Raw genomic sequence first — 19047 nt, 5'->3', positions numbered from 1 at the left:
GCAGGCATCCACACAGGCAGGTGGAAGCACCAGCGGGATGCCCAGAGGGGGGGACCACAGTCAGGTGGAAGCAACAACGGGATGACCAGAGGGGGGGACCACAGGCAGGTGGAAGCAGCAGCGGGATGCCCAGAGGGGGGGACCACAGGCAGGTGGAAGCAGCAACGGGATGACCAGAGGGGGGTGGGGGACTGCACGAAGGTGGAAGCAGCAACGGGATGACCAGAGGGGGGTGGGGGACCACAGGCAGGTGGAAGCAGCGGCGGGATGACTGCGGGGGGGGGGGGGGGGGGGGGGCAACCGTAGGCCAGCACGCAGCTCCCGAAGCTCCTCACATTTGTGGAGTTTTAAGAAGATACACCTTAAAGGCTCATAGGAAATACAGGACTTAATTACAGAACTAAATGGAAGCGAGTGGCGTGCAAGAAATTCAAAGCATATCATTGAACACAAACACTCATAAGACACACTCTGCTTTTTGTACATTTTTTAATTTTCTGGTGTTTTTCTCATAGGATTTCCTGGAGGGGCCAAGTCCCTCAAATATGGTACTTGCATTACTTTTGAATAAAATGTATGATTTATGTAAACATGAAACGTTGTATGGCATAATGAACATTTCTTCTGCAGTAAATCACGAGAGTCACTAGTCTTATGCAAGAAATAAACATAGAGATAAACTACACACACTCTTGCTCCTCTTCACAGGGCGTCCTGGGGGTGGTGGGGCCCCTGGGTCTGGTCTGGGTGGTCCAGTAGCTGGTGGCTACGGACCAGGGACGGGAGGAGTCCAGGGAACTGGCAGAGGCTATGGACCAGGTGGATATGGACCTGGATCTGGATCAGTGGCTGGGACTGGGACTGGTTATGGACCAGGTGGATATGGACCTGGATCTGGATCAGTGGCTGGGACTGGTTATGGACCAGGTGGAGGTTACGGCACAGGACCAGGAACTGGATATGGAACAGGTTCTGGGGCAAATTATATTTTGAAGTAACATTTTTCCGATTTTTCTAATTTCTAAGCCGCTAGAATCACTAAGATACACATTTCTGTTATTGACAGGTTATAGACCCGGATCAAAACCTGGCAAATATGGTATGAAAATATAATATTTACTTTCTTTTTTTTTTTTTTTTTTTTTTCAGAAAGACCATGATAGATGTTTGATCCAAATTCCAGTAAAAATATATTTTGTTATATTTTAGGTGTTGGCCAGGGTGGAGCAGGTGGTGCTGGGGTACTTGGAGGGGGACTAGGACGAGGAGGTAAGTTGTTTACCTATTAAAGTAATGTCTGACTGTCAGGACTTACATCCAGGAAGAGCAAGTAGTTTTTCTCAACCTAGCTATACAACACTGGTCCAGCTCTTTACCTGGCATGGACGGTAGGGGGTGGGGGGTGCATCCCTCAGCCAGGAGAAGGCTTACAATGGTTTAGTGTGGGAGGTGCTTAGGGAGTGATGAGGTCATTCGGCCTCTGTACAACCAGAAAGATCTTGGTTCACAATGCAGGAATAAGTCAGGCACTGGGAAGGCAGCCAAGAAAAGAAAGAAAAAAATCTCTGGATGTAATAGTCTTTCAGAATATAATAGTCTTTCAGAAAAAGGTCAATTTACAACTCCAGGGTTGGAATGAGTTATTGCCTCCATGTCAGGAAGTGACATATTTCATGGTCTTGTACAGAGGTAGGGGCCAGGTGGAGTGGGAGGCTGACGGGTGGACTGGAGTAGGGTCTGCAGTGATGTGAAGACTGAAAGAACTGGGCCGAAAAGAAAAAACTGAAAAAACTGCTAACTACCATTCAAAAAATATGTTTGGATAAACATTACAACCCTCACCTGAGGAGATGAGGAAAAGTCAGCTTGTAAAAGGGACATTTCTAATTAGGGCCCGAGCACTTACAGTGCGAAGGCCCTATTGTATCTGTAGGAATTGTTATTCTTTCTTCTGACGAAATGAGGGCCTTTTTGCCCCCCTAAACGTGCCCCAAAAGTCACCAAATTTAGTACGCAAGCCAGGCCTGGCGATAAATTTGATATTTCATGGTTTTCATTAATGGGCGTGGCAAGATGGCTCAACAGCGCCCCCTAGAAAACTTTTCTCTGCCATAACTTTTGAATGGTTTGACATAGAGAGTCGTGGGTGGTGTCATCGGACTCGGTATTGAGTCCTTGGCCATAATTGGTGAAAATTAGCCCCGTCCCTTCTTCTGATTGGTTGTCCCTATTTTCTGTTATAACTTTTGAATGGTTTGACATAAAGACTCGTGGGTGGTGTCATCAGACTTAGTTTTAAGTCCTTTACCTTAATTGGTGCAAATTGCACGCGCGAGGGCCCGTTCATCGCTGCTTGCAGCTTTAATTATGCTTGCTACCTGACTTGCTTCGCTCATCTGCACAGTCGTCTGGTTCTGTTTTATCACCTCATTGTCCAAAATGTGACACATCTTATTTGTTGTATCCTCAGGTTATGGAACAGCTGGATCCAAAGCTGCTAAATACGGTGAGGCGAAGGGCAACGAGACTGCAAGAAAAGGAAAATTGCGTGTACAAAGTTGTTAATGAAAACCATTCATATAACAGATTACCTTTTGTGTAAACTGCAGGGCAACCTAATGGCGTTAGACCTGGGGCAGGAACGGGGACAGGAACGGGGGCAGGAACGGGGACAGGAACGGGGGCAGGAACGGGGCCAGGAACGGGGGCAGGAACGGGCACAGGAACTGGCACAGGAACGGGGACAGGAACCGGGACAGGAACTGGTGTTACAGTGAATGGAACCAGTACTGGCAGCGGTGCAGGGACAACAACTGGACCCAGTGGTAACCCTCTTTTTTAACACTTGGGGCAAGTTTCAATGATTTGTTAATGAATATATAGATGGGTGATGTGTGATAACCTATAACTACAGGATCAGGAGGAGGACGTGGAGTCCCGGGTAGCACACCAGCACCGTCATCAGATGGTATCAGTTCAGTCGTACATTACACACAAATCACATTTTAGAAGAATGCTGTGTTTTTCCTTTTTCCCTTTGTTTGCATATATATTAATGATTAATACCAAGTTTGGCAAAACCTAAAAGCCATGTATGTATGTATGTATGTATGTATGTATGTATGTATGTATGTATGTATGTATGTATGTATGTATGTATGTATGTATGTATGTATGTATGTATGTATGTATGTATGTATGTATGTATGTATGTATGTATGTATGTATGTATGTATGTATGTATGTATGTATGTTCTGTTGCAACAGAAAAAAGGAAGACTTTTTTTCGTCTGGTTTCAAGTACACAAACTTGTGTTAAAGGAGCATGAGGCTCCTTTTAAGAAATGAGACTCTCTAGCGCCACCCTTCACCATGACGGCCGCCGGCGGTACTGCAGCCAACAGCGAAGCCGGCACGGGAGAACGGGGAGAACGCGCATGCAGCGTCATGTGACGTCACATCCGCAGTACAGCGCGGGAAATTCCGGTCACAATTGCAGCACATTTTGCAGCACACAGCCTGTTCAAGGCAACGGAGAGATACACTAGAGGGCTCATTCGTTTTGGTTTGGAACGCTTCATTTGATATTATTACTAGAAAACTTAAAACGTATACAAATTATTTTCATAAATCCTGCCTCAATCCTGCCTCATGCTCCTTTAACATACCTATTTATAACTTGATACTTCTCCTCACTGGTTTTGAATTGTTTTTTTCAATCTGAATTTTCCCCTTTCCCACCCTTTTTTCTGGCCCTGACAGGTGATGGGGGGGCTGCCAGTGTGATAGAGGGATCTGGAATTCCTGGAGCGGATGGTGTGTGACATTTCTAGAAATATGAGACCTATTCATTAAAGAGGATGGGAGACAGGCTCTGTAGCTAAGACTTCCAAAATGAATAAGAAAAACATTAAAAACTAGATTTATTTATTTATTTGTGCAACTTTACTACATATTACTACACCTCTAGTTAAAAATTGTCCAAATGTGACGTCAATCCTAAAACAGGAGGCACTGGTGTAGCTGGAAGGCCAGTTGGAGGCGATGGAGACGGCCTGAATGGAACAGGAATCCCCATTATTGGAGCAAAACCAGGTCATTTAATCATTTAACTAACAAAACTGAACAACTTTAGTGTTTACTAATGTTTCAACAACTTCTGCAATAGTGAACAAGCTAGAAAATACTTAGTAATTTCATCTGTGCTGTTTTCTGTCTTTTATGCCTTTTTACATCCATCTTTATAAAACAGGTTTCAATGGGACAACGGCTCCAGGTGAGAGACTCTACCTGTCCTTCTGAAGCCACCGCATGGCACTGCAGTGCAGTCAGACACATGTATTACAGACTTTAGATTTATCAGACACCAGCTTGCGTTTATAAAGCTCTTAACCTCATTACTCCCTCACTGTAAAGTGGAGAATATACTGCACTATCTACACACTGTTTGAGTCCAGGATTTAAAAAATCATCTCTATTATTATTTTTCTTATAAAAAGTTCACCACCGCCACTCTTAAGGTTACACATTTAGCTCAGAAATGGATGGTTTGATATTAATGTGAAATTTTAATTTTAATGGTAACTGCATTTGGGCTTACTCAAACTAATCAAGGTTGTCAAGTCATGATATTCTCACTTCAATTTAGATGATATTTGGAGGAATTATAATGATGCTGTCCGTAAACGGTGGATTTTAACCAACACTCTTGGTTTAATGTTCTACAGGTTCAACAGGAGACACCTCTGGTAAGTTTACATAAGGACTATTAAATATTTGTTGTGGGAAGTTAATAAAGCATATTATGAAAAGTAACTGAGAAAACAGCATTATAATACACCTTATAAAATTAGTTCACTTTTAATTTTGATGATGGTGTTTCCTCGGAAGTGCTTTCACATCTTCAGTGTTTTTCTCACCTTTCATGGAATGAAAACTTCTGACAGCTCGCTTCCCACGATAATATATATATATTTCTGTTATTACAGCTGCTGGCAGACCTGTACAACCAAGTGGTATGTAACCATCTATAAATTATTAAAGTTCATGCTGTGGTCAGGATTTCTCTTGACATTATCTCTGCTCTTGTTTTCAACAGCCGAGACAGGAGTTGGTAAGTCAAACCACGCGGCTCAGACACTTCAAAAGACACACGTTAGTAATTGCTGCTGAGTAATAAATGGCCATTTTGGCATCTGTCTTGGTTTTCTCTGTCCTCTTCAACTCAGGTGGAACAAGAGTTCCCCCTGGAGGTGAGATTAACCCTGACTCACACACACCGAGCTCTGCATCATGCCATAGTTTTTTCATGTCCTCAGCAGTGATTTCAAAGCTATAAAAAATACACACACACACACACATTTATTTATTTATTTATTTATTTATTTATATATATATATATATATATATATATATATATATATAATCTATATAGCGTAACATAAGTACATAGGTGCTTTCCAGAGACTCAGTACATGGGATATATATATATATATATATATATATATATATATATATATATATATATATATATATATATATATATATATATATATATACATATATATATATATATATATACATATATATATATATATATATATATATATATATATATATATATATATATATACATATATATATATATATATATATATATATATATATATATATATACATATATATATATATATATATATATAATATTATACCCCATGATTTTTGGCAGGTTCTGGGGGTGATCGCTCAAGCGGCACGCTACCTGGAGCTAAGCCTCTCAAACCCCCAGGTAAATCCAGATTATCCTTTAACATTTACAACATCTTTTACACAATTGTCATTTTCACTCACAAGAGTTTAGATTGCACTAAAATCTTTGGATTTCTGTTTCAAAGGTGTCCCTAGAGGTGACACACCAGGTGAAGGAGATGGAGAAGGAGGCCCTGACGGAGAGAGAGATAGCACAGGTGGAAGAGCAGGTGGAGTCGGAGGGAGTCCCTCCAGTCCTGGGGCAGCAGGAAGTGTCTCAGGTGGTGTAACAGGAGTGGGGAGAGGAGACGGTTCTGCCACTGGGACTGGAGTTGGATTAGGGGGTGCAGCTGACGTAGTAGGGGGAACGGCAAAGCCTCCAAAAGGTCTGACTCATGAATGTATATTTTAATGTATATGTTTAACATCTACAACTAGTCCATATCAACAACTGTTTATCTACTAGTATAAGTAAGATATTTTTCTTTCTTAATGTAGCATACGGTGCTGATGGGACTCTAGCAGGAGGTGCCGGGGGTGGACCTGGTGGCGCTGGTGCGGCGGCAAGAGGAGTTGGTACCGGACCTGGATCAGCTGGAGGAGGTCCTGGAGCAACAGGCTTGGTACCTGGGGCTGGTGGTGCTGGTGGAGTTGGAACAGGAATCCCAAAACCTGGAAAAAGTGAGCTTGAATTATGTTTTGGTTTCCAAAAGGATTTGGTGTCTGTCCCCAAAACGACGTGGTTACAATTCCATGATGCAAAGTTTTTTCATTTTAACTCATCACACAAAATCTGCTGCAGGCTATGGTGCAGGTGGAGCTGGAGTTTTACCAATTGGAGGTACGCAAACTTAAACCGATAAGTAACAGAGCACAGCTGAAACTCACAAGATGACTAAAAGCACTGCATTGTTGTTCCCAACTCAGGCGTACGCTACCCCACTGGAGCGGGAGTGGGACAAGGAGCAGGCAAAGCAGGAAAAGGTCTCACACCGCACTCTTTTTGTAATTCATTCAGGGGTTTTTAAGAAAGGACGTTAACTGTTACCTTCATTATTTTTGTTGTTCATCAGCATATGGGGCTGCTGGAGCAAGAGGCCAGGGAGGGGTTGGGCCTGGCGGCTACGGCTTTGGTCCAGGAGGTTACGGTGCGGGACCTGGAGGTTACGGTGCTGGCCCAGGTGGCTTTGGAGCTGGCCCTGGTGGATACGGAACTGGACCTGGAGGCTTTGGAGGCCCGACTGGAGGCAGAGGCACTGGTGTTGGTCCTGGGGGTGCTGGGACTCTTGGAGTTGGAACAGGTCCTGGAGGTGTAGCCGCTGGTTCAGGGAGACTCGGCGGTGGACCAGGAGGATATGGTGGAGGTTTGGGACCTACACTCGATTAAAAATGTTCTGTTCTGACTTACTTTAAAAAATGTGTATTGATAAAAGATTACGTTTCACCAGCATATAAACGATTACCTGTTGATGTGTTGTGTTAAGCAGGTTCTAGGTTCGGTCCTGGAGCAGGAACCGGCAAACCACAGAAAAGTATGACAACACTGAACCATCAGAGATTAAACACAGGTACCAGCATTCATGAAAACGCCTGAAACTGAACTGTGTTCTGTTTTTAGGTTACGGAGCAGGAGCTGGTGGTGCTGGGACCAGGCCTGGTGGCTATGGAACTGGTCCAGGTGGCTATGGAACTGGACCAGGTGGATTTGGTCCAGGGAGCTTTGGGCCTGGCAGTGCTGGGGCTGGTAGTTATGGGCCTGGAGGTACTGGACCAGGTGGGTTTGGGCCCGGCACTGGAGGTACTGGACCAGGAGGGTTCGGGCCCGGCACTGGAGGTACTGGACCAGGTGGGTTTGGGCCCAGCACTGCAGGTACTGGACCAGGTGGGTTTGGGCCCGGCACTGCAGGTACTGGACCAGGTGGGTTTGGGCCCGGCACTGGAGGTACTGGACCAGGTGGGTTTGGGCCCGGCACTGCAGGCACAGCACTGGGTGGTGCCGGGACTAGGCCTGGAACATTTGGACCAGGTGGTGTTGGCACAGGACCAGGAGGCTTCGGACCTGGTGGAACAGGGTCCCGTCCTGGTGTTTATACACCAGGTCAAGGAAAAGCACCAAAACCAGGTATGATGATGATGCATCATGACATTATAGATAACATTTTATAAAATCCCAAAATAGGTTCAAGCTGTGAACTCATGTTGACAGGTTATGGATCATCACTTGGTGGAGCCGGTTATGGACAAGGTGAGACATGTTGCTTTGGGTTTCACCTGCTTTTGTAGATAACATGCAATATCCATACAATCATTCCAGACATGTCTTTCTCACTGGAGAAATATTTAAAAGAAAAGATACATTAGGTACCGAAAAAAATTATATTTCTATATATATAAGGTATTTCTGTCGCTGTGCGCTGTTGTACTCAAGATCACGACACATTATCTTCTCAGACTCCTCTTTTTGATGTCAAGTGTTTTGCAACAAAGGGAGTGCTGGTTCAGTTAATAATGATTAATAATGAAGATAACTTATCAAAATGAGTAATCTTCACACTGAGTAAATACACAGTATCAAGGTGCAAAAAAACACCTCAGCAGCACACAGATCAACAGACATCACAAGACTTGCATGTGGGTGTGTGGGGGGGGGGGGGGGTCCCGCACAGTACATCCAAGTGATCGCCGTCTGGCGCTCGAAACCCGGAGACTGTTGGGGGGGGCTGATAAGAGGGAGGAGCCGAGGAAGGCGTTGAATTGAGGGAATTGTGTGTGTTTATCAGTAAGTGTCTGTCTGTGAAGCGATGAGTCCGTCCGTGAACCTTCGCCCAGAGCTGCTCTCAGCCAAATGTCCTTGATGTTATCAGGCGGCTCGATACAGTTCTGAGACAGGTATCCACAGGTGTTCGTGGGAGAGGGGGAGGGTTAGTAGTGGGGGCAGAGTCACCTTGTTTACATTCCACCAGGAAGATTGTGACCTCAGCGATCGGCCAGGACCGCTCTGTCAAGGCCAGATTATAGAATCAACAATTTTATTGAAAACAGGCAGCCCAGTAATTTTCCGTCTGCCTTCAGTCTCTGGCTCATCAATGGCGACTCCAATCAGACGAATTTGTGATCACTTCCCGCCAAGCCGAGCTCCCAGCTTCTCCAGGGTGTTATCAATCTTGCCAATGAGCTCAAAGACCACCGCCAGCCTGCAATTTTGTTCGAGAATTGCACCCAGCTTACGGCCTTGCTCCCCAAACGTTAAAGTCAGAGCGTTGATCGCCTTGCTTGATCCCTCAGCCGCGTCCGGCAGCTCTGAAAGAGCCAAAACAGTAATCCCCCTCCTCCGAACAACAACTAACTAAACATTAACACAAACTTCAGATTATATACGTGTGTGTGTGTGTGTGTGTGTTTTTGTCACGATGGCTGTACATACACCTGGTGAGGCAAAAGAAAAGATGGCTGACAAAGTCACGTGCTGACTGAGTCTCGCGTGATTCAAATTGGCTCATACAGTGAAAAACAAACTCAGAGGCTTTATGGCCAAGATAAGCGTGTGTGTGTGTGTGTGGGGGGGGGGGGGTTAGTAAGAGAGGATGAAAGAAATATAGAAGAAAGTAAAACCCAAGACACTAGAATAACTTCTCACTACCAGAAGACCAAGTTCTTCTGATCTTTCCCACACAGAGATGCACCAATGTGAAACTAACTTCACATGTGCGCTCTGGTCATTCAACTGGGAAATAAGGAGGGGCTTTGTTTTCTGTTGTAAAAGAATATGTCATCAAGATCCAGCAATGTGGATGCAACATTAGACAAATGATAAAATAAACAAACACACTTAAACTAATAAACACAGTTGTGATGGGATTAGCGGTCCGGCTCACAACGTAAAACTAAGCTAGTTAAATATGTTAACTATGATTCTCTGCCCAGACACAAAACAGCCTCTCACGTGGATCTTTGTAGTTGGTGGTTTGGTCTGGCCGGTCAGCGTTCCTTGGTGAACAGCTGGGTGGTTACGCTCCGCAGCTGATCCTGATAAAGAGCGTCTCTCTCTCTGTCCTGCTCTCCTCATCTCAGTGTGGATGAGGGGATGCAGCATGGGCCCCACAGCTGGGCCTCCTTCAGCTCCAGGTCGGTCCAAAGGCGTTCACCTCGGGACATGCAAGGGTCCCTCGTTCGACTCATCTGGGGCTCGGATGTTTGCGGTCACTCGTTGCAGCGCTGCGGATTATGGTTGCCATTTCAAGGCAACCAGACGCTTCTTCAGGCACGATAATGGAGAAGGCTGGTCCATAGCTAGTAGCTCTTCATGCTAAAAAAGGAGCTGTGGCCTGCTTCATAGCTCACAGAGAACTCCATGGGAGAGTGGACAGGGCTGAGAGAGAAGAGAGAAAGATGGGGGAGCCTGCTCTTTATAGCCGGGCCTGGGATGCCATAAATCGGCAGTGGACCCTCCTGCGTTTTGGGGTCTTTGCCCAATGAGGGTTCTATTCCTTATCACCGAAGGGCCGTAAATGCAAATCCTGCCGGGGCTTTGAGTCATTATGGAGGTTCCTTTGTTTCAAACCATGCGGTCGGCTGTAAGAAATCGAGGCTGGCCTCACAGTTGGGCCTCAGAATTGAAATTAAGTCTTCCCATGTTCAACACAGGACTGTGGCCCAACATAAGTATTGACCTGGTAACCGGACGTCAAAACGATATATCCATTTCTAAAATGATACTGTTGTGATCATGAGTTACTGATTTAGTGTTGAAAGGTTGTCTCAAGTACAATTTTAAATGCTTTCTGTAAAAGAGTTCAGTTAAAATGTCTTTTATATATTTTTTTCCCTCCCGGTACTGTAGGCGGACCAGGTGGTGTAGGTACAGGACCTGGAGGGTTTGGACCAGGTGGCGTTGGGACAGGTACAGGATTTGGACCAGGTGGCGCTGGGACAGGTACAGGATTTGGACCAGGTGGAGCTGGGACAGGAACAGGATTTGGACCAGGTGGCGCTGGGACAGGAACAGGATTTGGACCAGGTGGCGCTGGGACAGGTACAGGATTTGGACCAGGTGGCGCTGGGACAGGAACAGGATTTGGACCAGGTGGCGTTGGGACAGGACCTGGAGGGTTTGGACCGGGTGGTGCTGGGACAGGTACAGGATTTAGACCAGGTGGCGTTGGGACAGGAACTGGATTTGGACCAGGCGGCGCTGGGACAGGAACTGGATTTGGACCAGGTGGCGCTGGGACAGGAACTGGATTTGGACCAGGTGGCCAAGGATTAGGAAAGAGAAAACCCTCTAAATCCGGTACGCAGGCATCATGCATGTGTGTGTTGGTGAGGGGAGGTGCTGGCCTGAATGAATTTCCAGATCGAGTTTGACTAAACAGACTTTCATCAAATTTGTTCCCCAGGTTACGGAGGAGCTGGTTATGGTCCAGGTAAAGTTGGTTCTTGTTTTGTTTTTTTTTTACTGCTGTGTAAAATATCACTTTTTTGGGATTATGTAAACTTAGTTGTTGTAAGTGTAATTTCTTTTTTTCTAGCAGGAGGCCTTGGCGGAGGAGCTGGTCTGGGTGGAGCTGGAACTAGGCCAGGTTTTGGTCCCGGAGGTGCTGGACCTGGTGGCTTTGGTCCCGGAGGTGCTGGACCTGGTGGCTTCGGTCCCGGAGGAGCTGGGCCTGGTGGCTTCGGTCCCGGAGGAGCTGGACCTGGTGGCTTCGGTCCCGGAGGAGCTGGACCTGGTGGCTTCGGTCCCGGAGGCGCTGGACCTGGTGGCTTCGGTCCCGGAGGAGCAGGACCTGGTGGCTTCGGTCCCGGAGGTGCTGGACCTGGTGGCTTCGGTCCCGGAGGTGCTGGACCTGGTGGCTTCGGCCCCGGAGGTGCTGGACCTGGTGGCTTCGGTCCCGGAGGTGCTGGACCTGGTGGCTTCGGTCCCGGAGGAGCTGGACCAGGTGGCTTCGGTCCAGGAGCTGGTGGTCAAACAGTTGGAGCAAGAAAGCCTTCTAAATCTGGTTTTGGTTCATCTTTGGGCGGCTCAAACTTCAGACCAGGTAACATCTTCTTAGGTCTACACAGAAATTAAAACATTAAAGTTCTGTTACATGTTTCTGGATGTTGACTCTACCACTTTAGGACAGAACTGTTTCCATAACTGTTGGGAGATCCAGTCAAAAATATCTGACTAAAGCTTAAATCCTGACAATGTCCTGAAGATGAGGTCAATATATTGTGTTGCACTTTCACACTTGCAGAATGAAACTGCCAACGTGACACCCACTCTAACTACTGAAAATACTCAGTGGTGCCTACCACGTCTTACAGAGGGCATAAATTACATTGTAGAGCTGCTTACAAGCCAACAGAAAATACCAAAGGATAAACCTAATCAGTGTCCACTTGTTCTCAGTGAATGCAGATGATTTCATCCTCTGGTCACACATGGTCTGAATCAGACCTTATCCCTCATACCCACTGGCTAAACTCAGCACAAAGTTCAGCATGCTTGATTTAGTCATTTTTGTTCCCATCTGCTCCTCTGGATAATATCAACCAAATGTCCGAGCTGCAGTACATTGTTGGAAATATCTGAATTGGCTCTCTGTGAGTTACCCACTGGATTGAGACCAATGAGTTGAGCAAGAAATGCACGCTGAAATCAGCCCCTTTCAAGAGCCATTCTTCATTTTATAATTTAGTTACTATAAAGTGAACAAAGCAAAGTGTAGAATGAGCAAATCAAATACTGCATTAATATAATTTGTTTATATCCCAAAGGCATTTTTTGCTTATAAACAAAAAAGCTTAGATCACTTGTCAAGAATTCAAAATGTTCTAGGAAAGCATAATGAGTTGGAACATCAATATAGAGAATTTTATGAAGACATATGGAGAAAACAGATAATCAGTTCTTAGATAAAGTGTTTATATGTTTTCATACTTACTAGGTACCGGAGTGGGAGCTCTCCCATCTACAGGCGCAGGAGGTGTCCCTGGAGGTGGTTCAGGTCAGAAGAGTAATTGCTAAAAATATGATGAAAGACAATATTACAATTATTAACCCTTTGAACCCCAAGTCTATTTTGCTCATACTTGCATTCTCTTATCAACATCCCCAGATCTGGGGACTTTAGGGTTTTGATGGTTAATTAGAATATGCAGACACTTTACATTAAAGATGATATTATTTTCTGCATGACTACAACTTTACTGTGATGGTAATATCAATTTAGTTAAAGGCTGAAAAATGCTTATATGAAGGTCTTTCCCAATCTTTTATAAGTTTATAAGTTATAAGACTTTTTTTTTAACTTCAATTTACTTACTCTTTCAGGTAGTCCCTTCGGAGGAACCGCAGGGGGGATAGGAGGAACAGGCCGAGGTATAGGAGGGGGACCAGGCACCCTGCCAGGTCAGTTTAAATGAGCTATTGAAAAAAAAAAAAACGAGTAATTAGGGCCCGAGCACTTACAGTGCAAAGGCCCTATTCTATTGTATCTGTAGGAATTCTCGTTCTCGTTTTTATTTTTCTTCCGATGAAATGAGGGCCTTTTTGCCCCCCTAAACGTGCCCCAAAAGTCACCAAATTTTGCATGCACGCCAGGCCTGGTGAAAAATTTGATATTTAATGGTTTGCATTAATGGCCGTGGCCTAATGGCTCAACAGCGCCCCCTAGAAAACTTTGTGCCTCAAGCCCCACAATACGGTTTGACGTACATGCACGAAAATTGGTACACACCTGTATCATGTCGTAACTTAAAGAAAAGTCTCTTGGAGCCATGGCCGAAACCGAACAGGAAGTCGGCCATTTTGAATTAATCGTGTAATTTTGGCACACTTATGCCATTTCTTCAGCTTCGCTTCTTCGGCCGAGCCGTAACGTGCACCCAGGTGTGTTATCCATCAAAATGTGCGTCTCGATCCTGCGACGATGGGCATTACTTTTCTCAGTCAAAAGTGTTACCTTGGCGACGATAGACGCCAAAAAATATTTGATAGTTCCTACTTTCTGGTTTATGGTTTGAAATAAAGACTCGTGGGTGGTGTCATCGGATTCAGTTTTGAGTCCTTGAACATAATTGGTGCAAATTAGCCCCGCCCCTTCTTCTGATTGGTCGATATTTGATAGTCCCTATTTTCTGCAATATCTTTTGAATAGTTTGACATAAAGACTCATGGGTGGTGTCATCGGACATGGTTTTGAGTACTTGAAAACATTAAAGTTTTCAGTTATAATTGCATAAATTGTCTATATTTCATTACTTTATATACTGTCTTGGGGTTACATTTGCATAAAATGCTAAAAACCAAATTATCAAAAATTAAAACCTGATATAGACCGAAACTGGAAAAAATTTAAACAGAATGAGGGAAATATTAAAACCGATTTCACACGGCCTCTGTTTGCTGCCCTGGATCTGTTTGGTAATTCTGCCACACAATGTTTCTGAAAGCAGTTCTATCAGCATTCTGGGAGCTGATTGGTCCTTACAGCATCATTAGCTGCCAATACTTGCTGTTGAATCTCAATATAATACCAGTATTCATATGTTGCATAACTACACAGTCATATAATTCATGCAAAAACTCAAAAAACAGTTTTAATAACACTAACCCAAATCGATATCGGGATCGGATCGAATCAAATCTTGATAATCGATTCTGAATCTTAAGAATTGGAATCAAATCGATTCTTGACATTTGAATCGATCCCCAGCCCTAGTACGATAAAAGTTTCACCTTTCATCCAGCTCGGACAAAAGGGCGCGTTTCAGACTGTAATGCATCCATTGTTCCACCAGGGGGTGCTGGCACCGGCTTTGGCGGAGCGACGGGAGGGGTTTATCCAGGTAAGAGGTCACTGGCAGCAACATGCATGGTTAAAGGCACATTAGGAAGGGAACGGAAAGCGCTTTCATTCTGATACTCATGCCATTGCTGAGATAACAAAACGGCTGAATGAAACTATTGTTAAGATTATCAGCCATTTCTAATCCCCTTTCTCCCCTGTTATTGTTCTCAAGGATATGCAGGAACTGGACAAAAATGTAAGAAAACTCACATTGTCTTTTAAGATAACCATGCTTTAGTCCCTAATACATATGCTCTCCTATATATGTGAAGTTTACAAACATAAAAACTCATTGAATAATGAAACAGTGCAGCATAGTGGGTGGGTTGTTGGCACTTTTACCTGTTGGCAAATTAGTTCCTGGTTCAAATCCCAGCAGGGGCCTTTCTGTGTGGAGTTTGCATGTTCTTCCTGAGCTTGCGTGGCTTCCTGCCGCAGTCTCAAAACATGTATGAATATAACTAGTGATTCTAAATTACCCATAGGAGTGTGTGTATGTTTGTTGACATGTGATCCTGCACTGGACAGGTGAGCTCTCCAGGTAAAAGCTGGGATACACTTATGGTGCTTTTACACTAGTACATACTCAGCCTGACTCAACTCGACTCGCCTTGCCCTCGTTTCTTTTCAATACCCATATCAGAAGTAGGAGGTTGGAGTGAAGCTGCTATGACGTACTTGATTGTGTATCTAAACAGAGAAGACAACACCACTAAAGATGTAAAAAGTAGGAGATGATAGATGTGCTGCTGGGTCTGTGGCTTGTGTTTGATATCAAGTTAAAAAATGGGAGTGAAAGAAGCTTCAAGCGGCGCCTTTTTTTTTTTTTATTTTGTTTGTCTTGGCGCTGCTGAACAGTCAGCTGGAGCCGTGAGCAGCTATGAAGAGACAGAGCTCCTGGTAGATCTGGTAGTTCCTTATCTCCCGTCTAGATCCCTTTTTAATTCTCTCCTCAGCACCAGGTTTATGAACATCTGCACCTCAGAGTTGGATCACCAAACAGACTTTTGTGCTGGTTGAATAAAATGAACAAAAAGCCGCCGTCAGAGTCGCTCTTTCTCTGATTTCCGCCTCCTGACTCAGACGTCTGACTCCAACCCCCCGACCAATCGGTGGCCTGTAGTGTGATGATGTCAGATACAGCCGACTCAGCTGCTTAGAACCTCGGCAGAATAGTTAAAGAAAAGTATCTACTCGACACGTTAGACCCCTGGTGGAAAAGCGCAAAACCAAGGCGAGTCGGGCTGAGTAGGTACTAGTGGAAAAGTGCCATAAGACACATCCCCCTGATCCGGAATTGGAATAAGCCGGTATACATGAAGGATAGAATTAGCCCATCATACAAATAAATACAAAACAGACACTTTTAATTGTGAAAACTGTGGTGAACAACAGGTCTCTGGTTTTGTGTAATTTTAAACAATATCACTGTTTTTATTTCCATGTCCTTAAGCCAAGCAACAGAAGGCAGCCAAATACGCAGCCATGCAGGCCTTGCTGGGAGCTGGAGGCTACAGAGGTAAGAAATAGCACACACTGTATTCACAGAATGTATTTACAGAAAGACCTATCTATATACTCTAAACTATTGCACTGCCATTTGGTGCCATTAAATCTTTAATTATCATATTGGCCCTTTTGAGAAGTCAGAAATAGAAACGGGGCTTCCTCTGACATTCAGGTTGTTAGCCTCGTAGGTGTTCTTCTCTGCTTGCTTTAGATGTGGAAAAAATGCTTTTAGACTAGTTGTCAGTTAACAGGTATACGAAAATGTTTTAGTGCTGATTTTCATGTTGTGTTGGATCAACATTTTACACAGTCTTGTGAGTTCTAGCATGGTGTACAAGGCCATACACCAGGAGGAATAAATGTCTGCTCTGGTTTTTAGGTGGCGGCTGTCAGGGTAAATACTGTGCCCGAAGGAGGAAGTGAGAGAGCGACAGACAGGAAGTGACCTCATTTAAACAACAGTGGTGCTATAGCTTGATCACAGAATGTAAATGTCTTACTTGCCTTAGGAGCCGACTTACATTTTCATTTTCACAGGTTATGTTGTCGTTGCATAAATGTAATATGTAGCTGCATTTGAATAACTCACAAGTGGTTCTCAGGCTGTCGGGACGCTGGATCCTCCAAATAAGACAGAAAGGGAGCAAGGGCTCAAAATTATTTTGTATTATTTAGCTATTTTAATTTGGATTACTAACTTTTTTTTTGTATTTGACAAGAAAAAGCAGATGTGCCATTGCCAAGGCAATGCAAGTTCAAACTGTAGGTTCAAGTGGTTGTAACTAACGTTATCAAAGTAGATTATTTATCCCATTGAACATCCTTCTAGCCCCTTGTGGATCTTGACTGCCAGGCTGAGAACCTGTGAAATGAAGAGACGGTATTTCTTTTCATCACTGAGGCCAAGCTCTTCCATAATACAGATTTTGATTGTTGTTGCTCTGTTGAATATTATTTGTTTATTTTGCAAAATCACCGTGAACCCTCTGGGTTAAAACTGATGCCAAGGACTCCTTCAGGGCAGCTCCTTCTGACCTGTCTGCATGCTGACACCGTTTATGAACCAAACTCACTTTGATTCAGTTACACTGAGTTTACCTTAGTTTTTTTTGTTGTGGTTTTGTTTTTTAGCTTCACATTTACCTAAGCAGTCAATTCACTGTTCTTAGCTTTAACAACAAAATACAAACACTTATTTAAACAGTACGTGGACAGCTGTTTTCTTTTTAGGGGAACAATGAACAAAAGGGAGTTTTCTCTCTTGACTGGTCATGATGTGATCTCTGGAAAGCTGCCTGTGTTTATGTGTGCTCTGCCAGACCTCGGGGTGTGTAACTGGTAACACTTGCGAGATACTTCCACTCATATAATGCACTGTTTAGTCGCAAAAAATTACACGAGTAAGTTTGAGTGTAAAACTTTGGCTGACATGCATATTTTCTCACCAAGGATGCGTTTGTTTGAGAGTGTGGTGTGGCGTTGCTTTAACCTTTACATTTGCTGTGGATAAAAACACTAACTGTGAGGTAATATGACCAGAATACACGCATTCACACATCTGAGGGGTACCGATTACTGTCTGTCTACTTTAGATGTACCTCTGTAAACACTGTCCAAACATCACTCACATTTACTAGGATTTTTAAATTATGCTGAGAAATTTAATCTGGTATCATTTTACACATGTTATTGCTTTAGTGGGCTACATCATTCGAAGTAGTCATTGTGTAATTGTGTGTGTGTTTGTGTGCATGTGTGTGTTTTTTTTTTTGCAGGTTTAAACTTGTCTTACATCATGCTTAATAAAAGTGCTTTGTTTTCTACATTGTCCTTGAATGTGAGTTGGATCAATAAATAATATGTGATGTTATGAAGATAAACAATAAAATAAATGTGTAATGGGACTCTCACATTTTGTTTCTTTATCATGTGGCTCAAAATGTGTTTTTACCAGCTGTTGTTTATCTGGCTTATGAAGAAAATTATGCACTTTTTTACACTTTTTCTGAAATAAAAAGATGATCAACAACATCTGGATTCAGTTTATTGTTATCTCCTAACTGTGAGCATAGCTTACTATGTTGAGTTTAAATGTGAAATTCAAAGAGGGTTCAACAAAAGGCAAGAGAAGGAAGTTGTACACTACATTGACACAGACATGTGTCTAAACATTATTGCTCTGTTGTGGGTTTTTATTTTTTAAGCCATAGGCTAAGCTGTAAAGGGAAAAAAATGTAACCCCAAGCTGTTGCTTTTACCTTAAAAAAACAACAATGCCATAACATGCTACCTTCCCATTAATCAATCAGAATGGTCGGTAATCAATTGCTATTGGTAAGGTATGACTGTCACACATTTGCTGCCTCTGTATTTCTTTTCAAACCAAACTGATTCTGAGAGGATAAAGGGAGTCAGACTTATTCTTTTTTGCCTTTGAGTCCCTCGTAAAGACAGTAAAGTGTAGATGTGTCTCGCAAAGGGAAGCTCTCCCTGTGATGGAACTCAGCTGACATTAATGTGGTCATGTTACATGCAAGCTGCTGACTTCTCAACATTGACATATTATTTCCATTAAAAAGCCTGCAGAACATGTTTTTTCGACTTTAATGTTCAAACTGAAAAGATCCTGGTGATGATGAGTAGTGACGGGTGAACCTGGTGGAACTGATGAAGCTCTCTATCATCTAACTGTTTGAACGATTGTTGCATGATGCTTTTTGTATCCCATGCCATGCTCATTTAGGGACTCGTACTTATTTGGGCTAAAAGAAAAATTGTTTTTCATACTTAAATTACGCCTTCAAGATATTAGCTTTTGACAATTTGAATATTGTGATCAAAACTATTCACAATAATGATATAATTACAATATCAGTACATTTTTTGGTATATATTTGGTGAATAAAACGTTTAGCTGCGACTATAAAGAAATTGTACGTAAAAACCCTAATTCCCA

At 43.5% G+C, this 19047-nt stretch overlaps 1 protein-coding gene across 7 annotated transcripts in view; it reads left to right on the top strand.

The window, feature by feature from the left end:
* elnb (elastin b) overlaps window positions 1-18122 on the top strand; it is a 35370-nt gene extending 17248 nt beyond the window's left edge. For 3 of the 7 annotated variants that reach the window (XM_061739733.1, XM_061739731.1, XM_061739727.1), the window contains 32 exons: window positions 516-548; window positions 709-969; window positions 1067-1099; window positions 1210-1269; window positions 2471-2506; window positions 2610-2825; window positions 2915-2968; window positions 3763-3816; window positions 4009-4095; window positions 4253-4276; window positions 4728-4748; window positions 4989-5015; window positions 5099-5113; window positions 5229-5252; window positions 5729-5788; window positions 5895-6134; window positions 6247-6429; window positions 6551-6589; window positions 6676-6732; window positions 6822-7112; window positions 7233-7280; window positions 7367-7870; window positions 7955-7993; window positions 10589-11038; window positions 11145-11171; window positions 11277-11783; window positions 12678-12737; window positions 13064-13141; window positions 14533-14580; window positions 14755-14778; window positions 16036-16101; window positions 16471-18122. In XM_061739733.1, the coding sequence (XP_061595717.1) occupies window positions 516-548; window positions 709-969; window positions 1067-1099; window positions 1210-1269; window positions 2471-2506; window positions 2610-2825; window positions 2915-2968; window positions 3763-3816; window positions 4009-4095; window positions 4253-4276; window positions 4728-4748; window positions 4989-5015; window positions 5099-5113; window positions 5229-5252; window positions 5729-5788; window positions 5895-6134; window positions 6247-6429; window positions 6551-6589; window positions 6676-6732; window positions 6822-7112; window positions 7233-7280; window positions 7367-7870; window positions 7955-7993; window positions 10589-11038; window positions 11145-11171; window positions 11277-11783; window positions 12678-12737; window positions 13064-13141; window positions 14533-14580; window positions 14755-14778; window positions 16036-16101; window positions 16471-16514 (3710 nt within the window). In that variant the 3' untranslated portion in view covers window positions 16515-18122. The remainder of the gene's footprint in view (window positions 1-515; window positions 549-708; window positions 970-1066; window positions 1100-1209; window positions 1270-2470; window positions 2507-2609; window positions 2826-2914; window positions 2969-3762; window positions 3817-4008; window positions 4096-4252; window positions 4277-4727; window positions 4749-4988; window positions 5016-5098; window positions 5114-5228; window positions 5253-5728; window positions 5789-5894; window positions 6135-6246; window positions 6430-6550; window positions 6590-6675; window positions 6733-6821; window positions 7113-7232; window positions 7281-7366; window positions 7871-7954; window positions 7994-10588; window positions 11039-11144; window positions 11172-11276; window positions 11784-12677; window positions 12738-13063; window positions 13142-14532; window positions 14581-14754; window positions 14779-16035; window positions 16102-16470) is intronic. The other 4 variants (XM_061739734.1, XM_061739728.1, XM_061739730.1 and 1 more) reach the window with 4 other exon arrangements.
* The last annotated feature ends 925 nt before the right edge of the window (window positions 18123-19047 follow it).

Source organism: Cololabis saira, chromosome 14, assembly GCF_033807715.1.
Source record: "Cololabis saira isolate AMF1-May2022 chromosome 14, fColSai1.1, whole genome shotgun sequence".
NCBI classification, from domain to species: Eukaryota; Metazoa; Chordata; class Actinopteri; order Beloniformes; family Belonidae; genus Cololabis; species Cololabis saira.
Note: the sequence above shows the minus strand (reverse complement) of the source record. Positions and strands in the feature narration are given on the sequence as shown.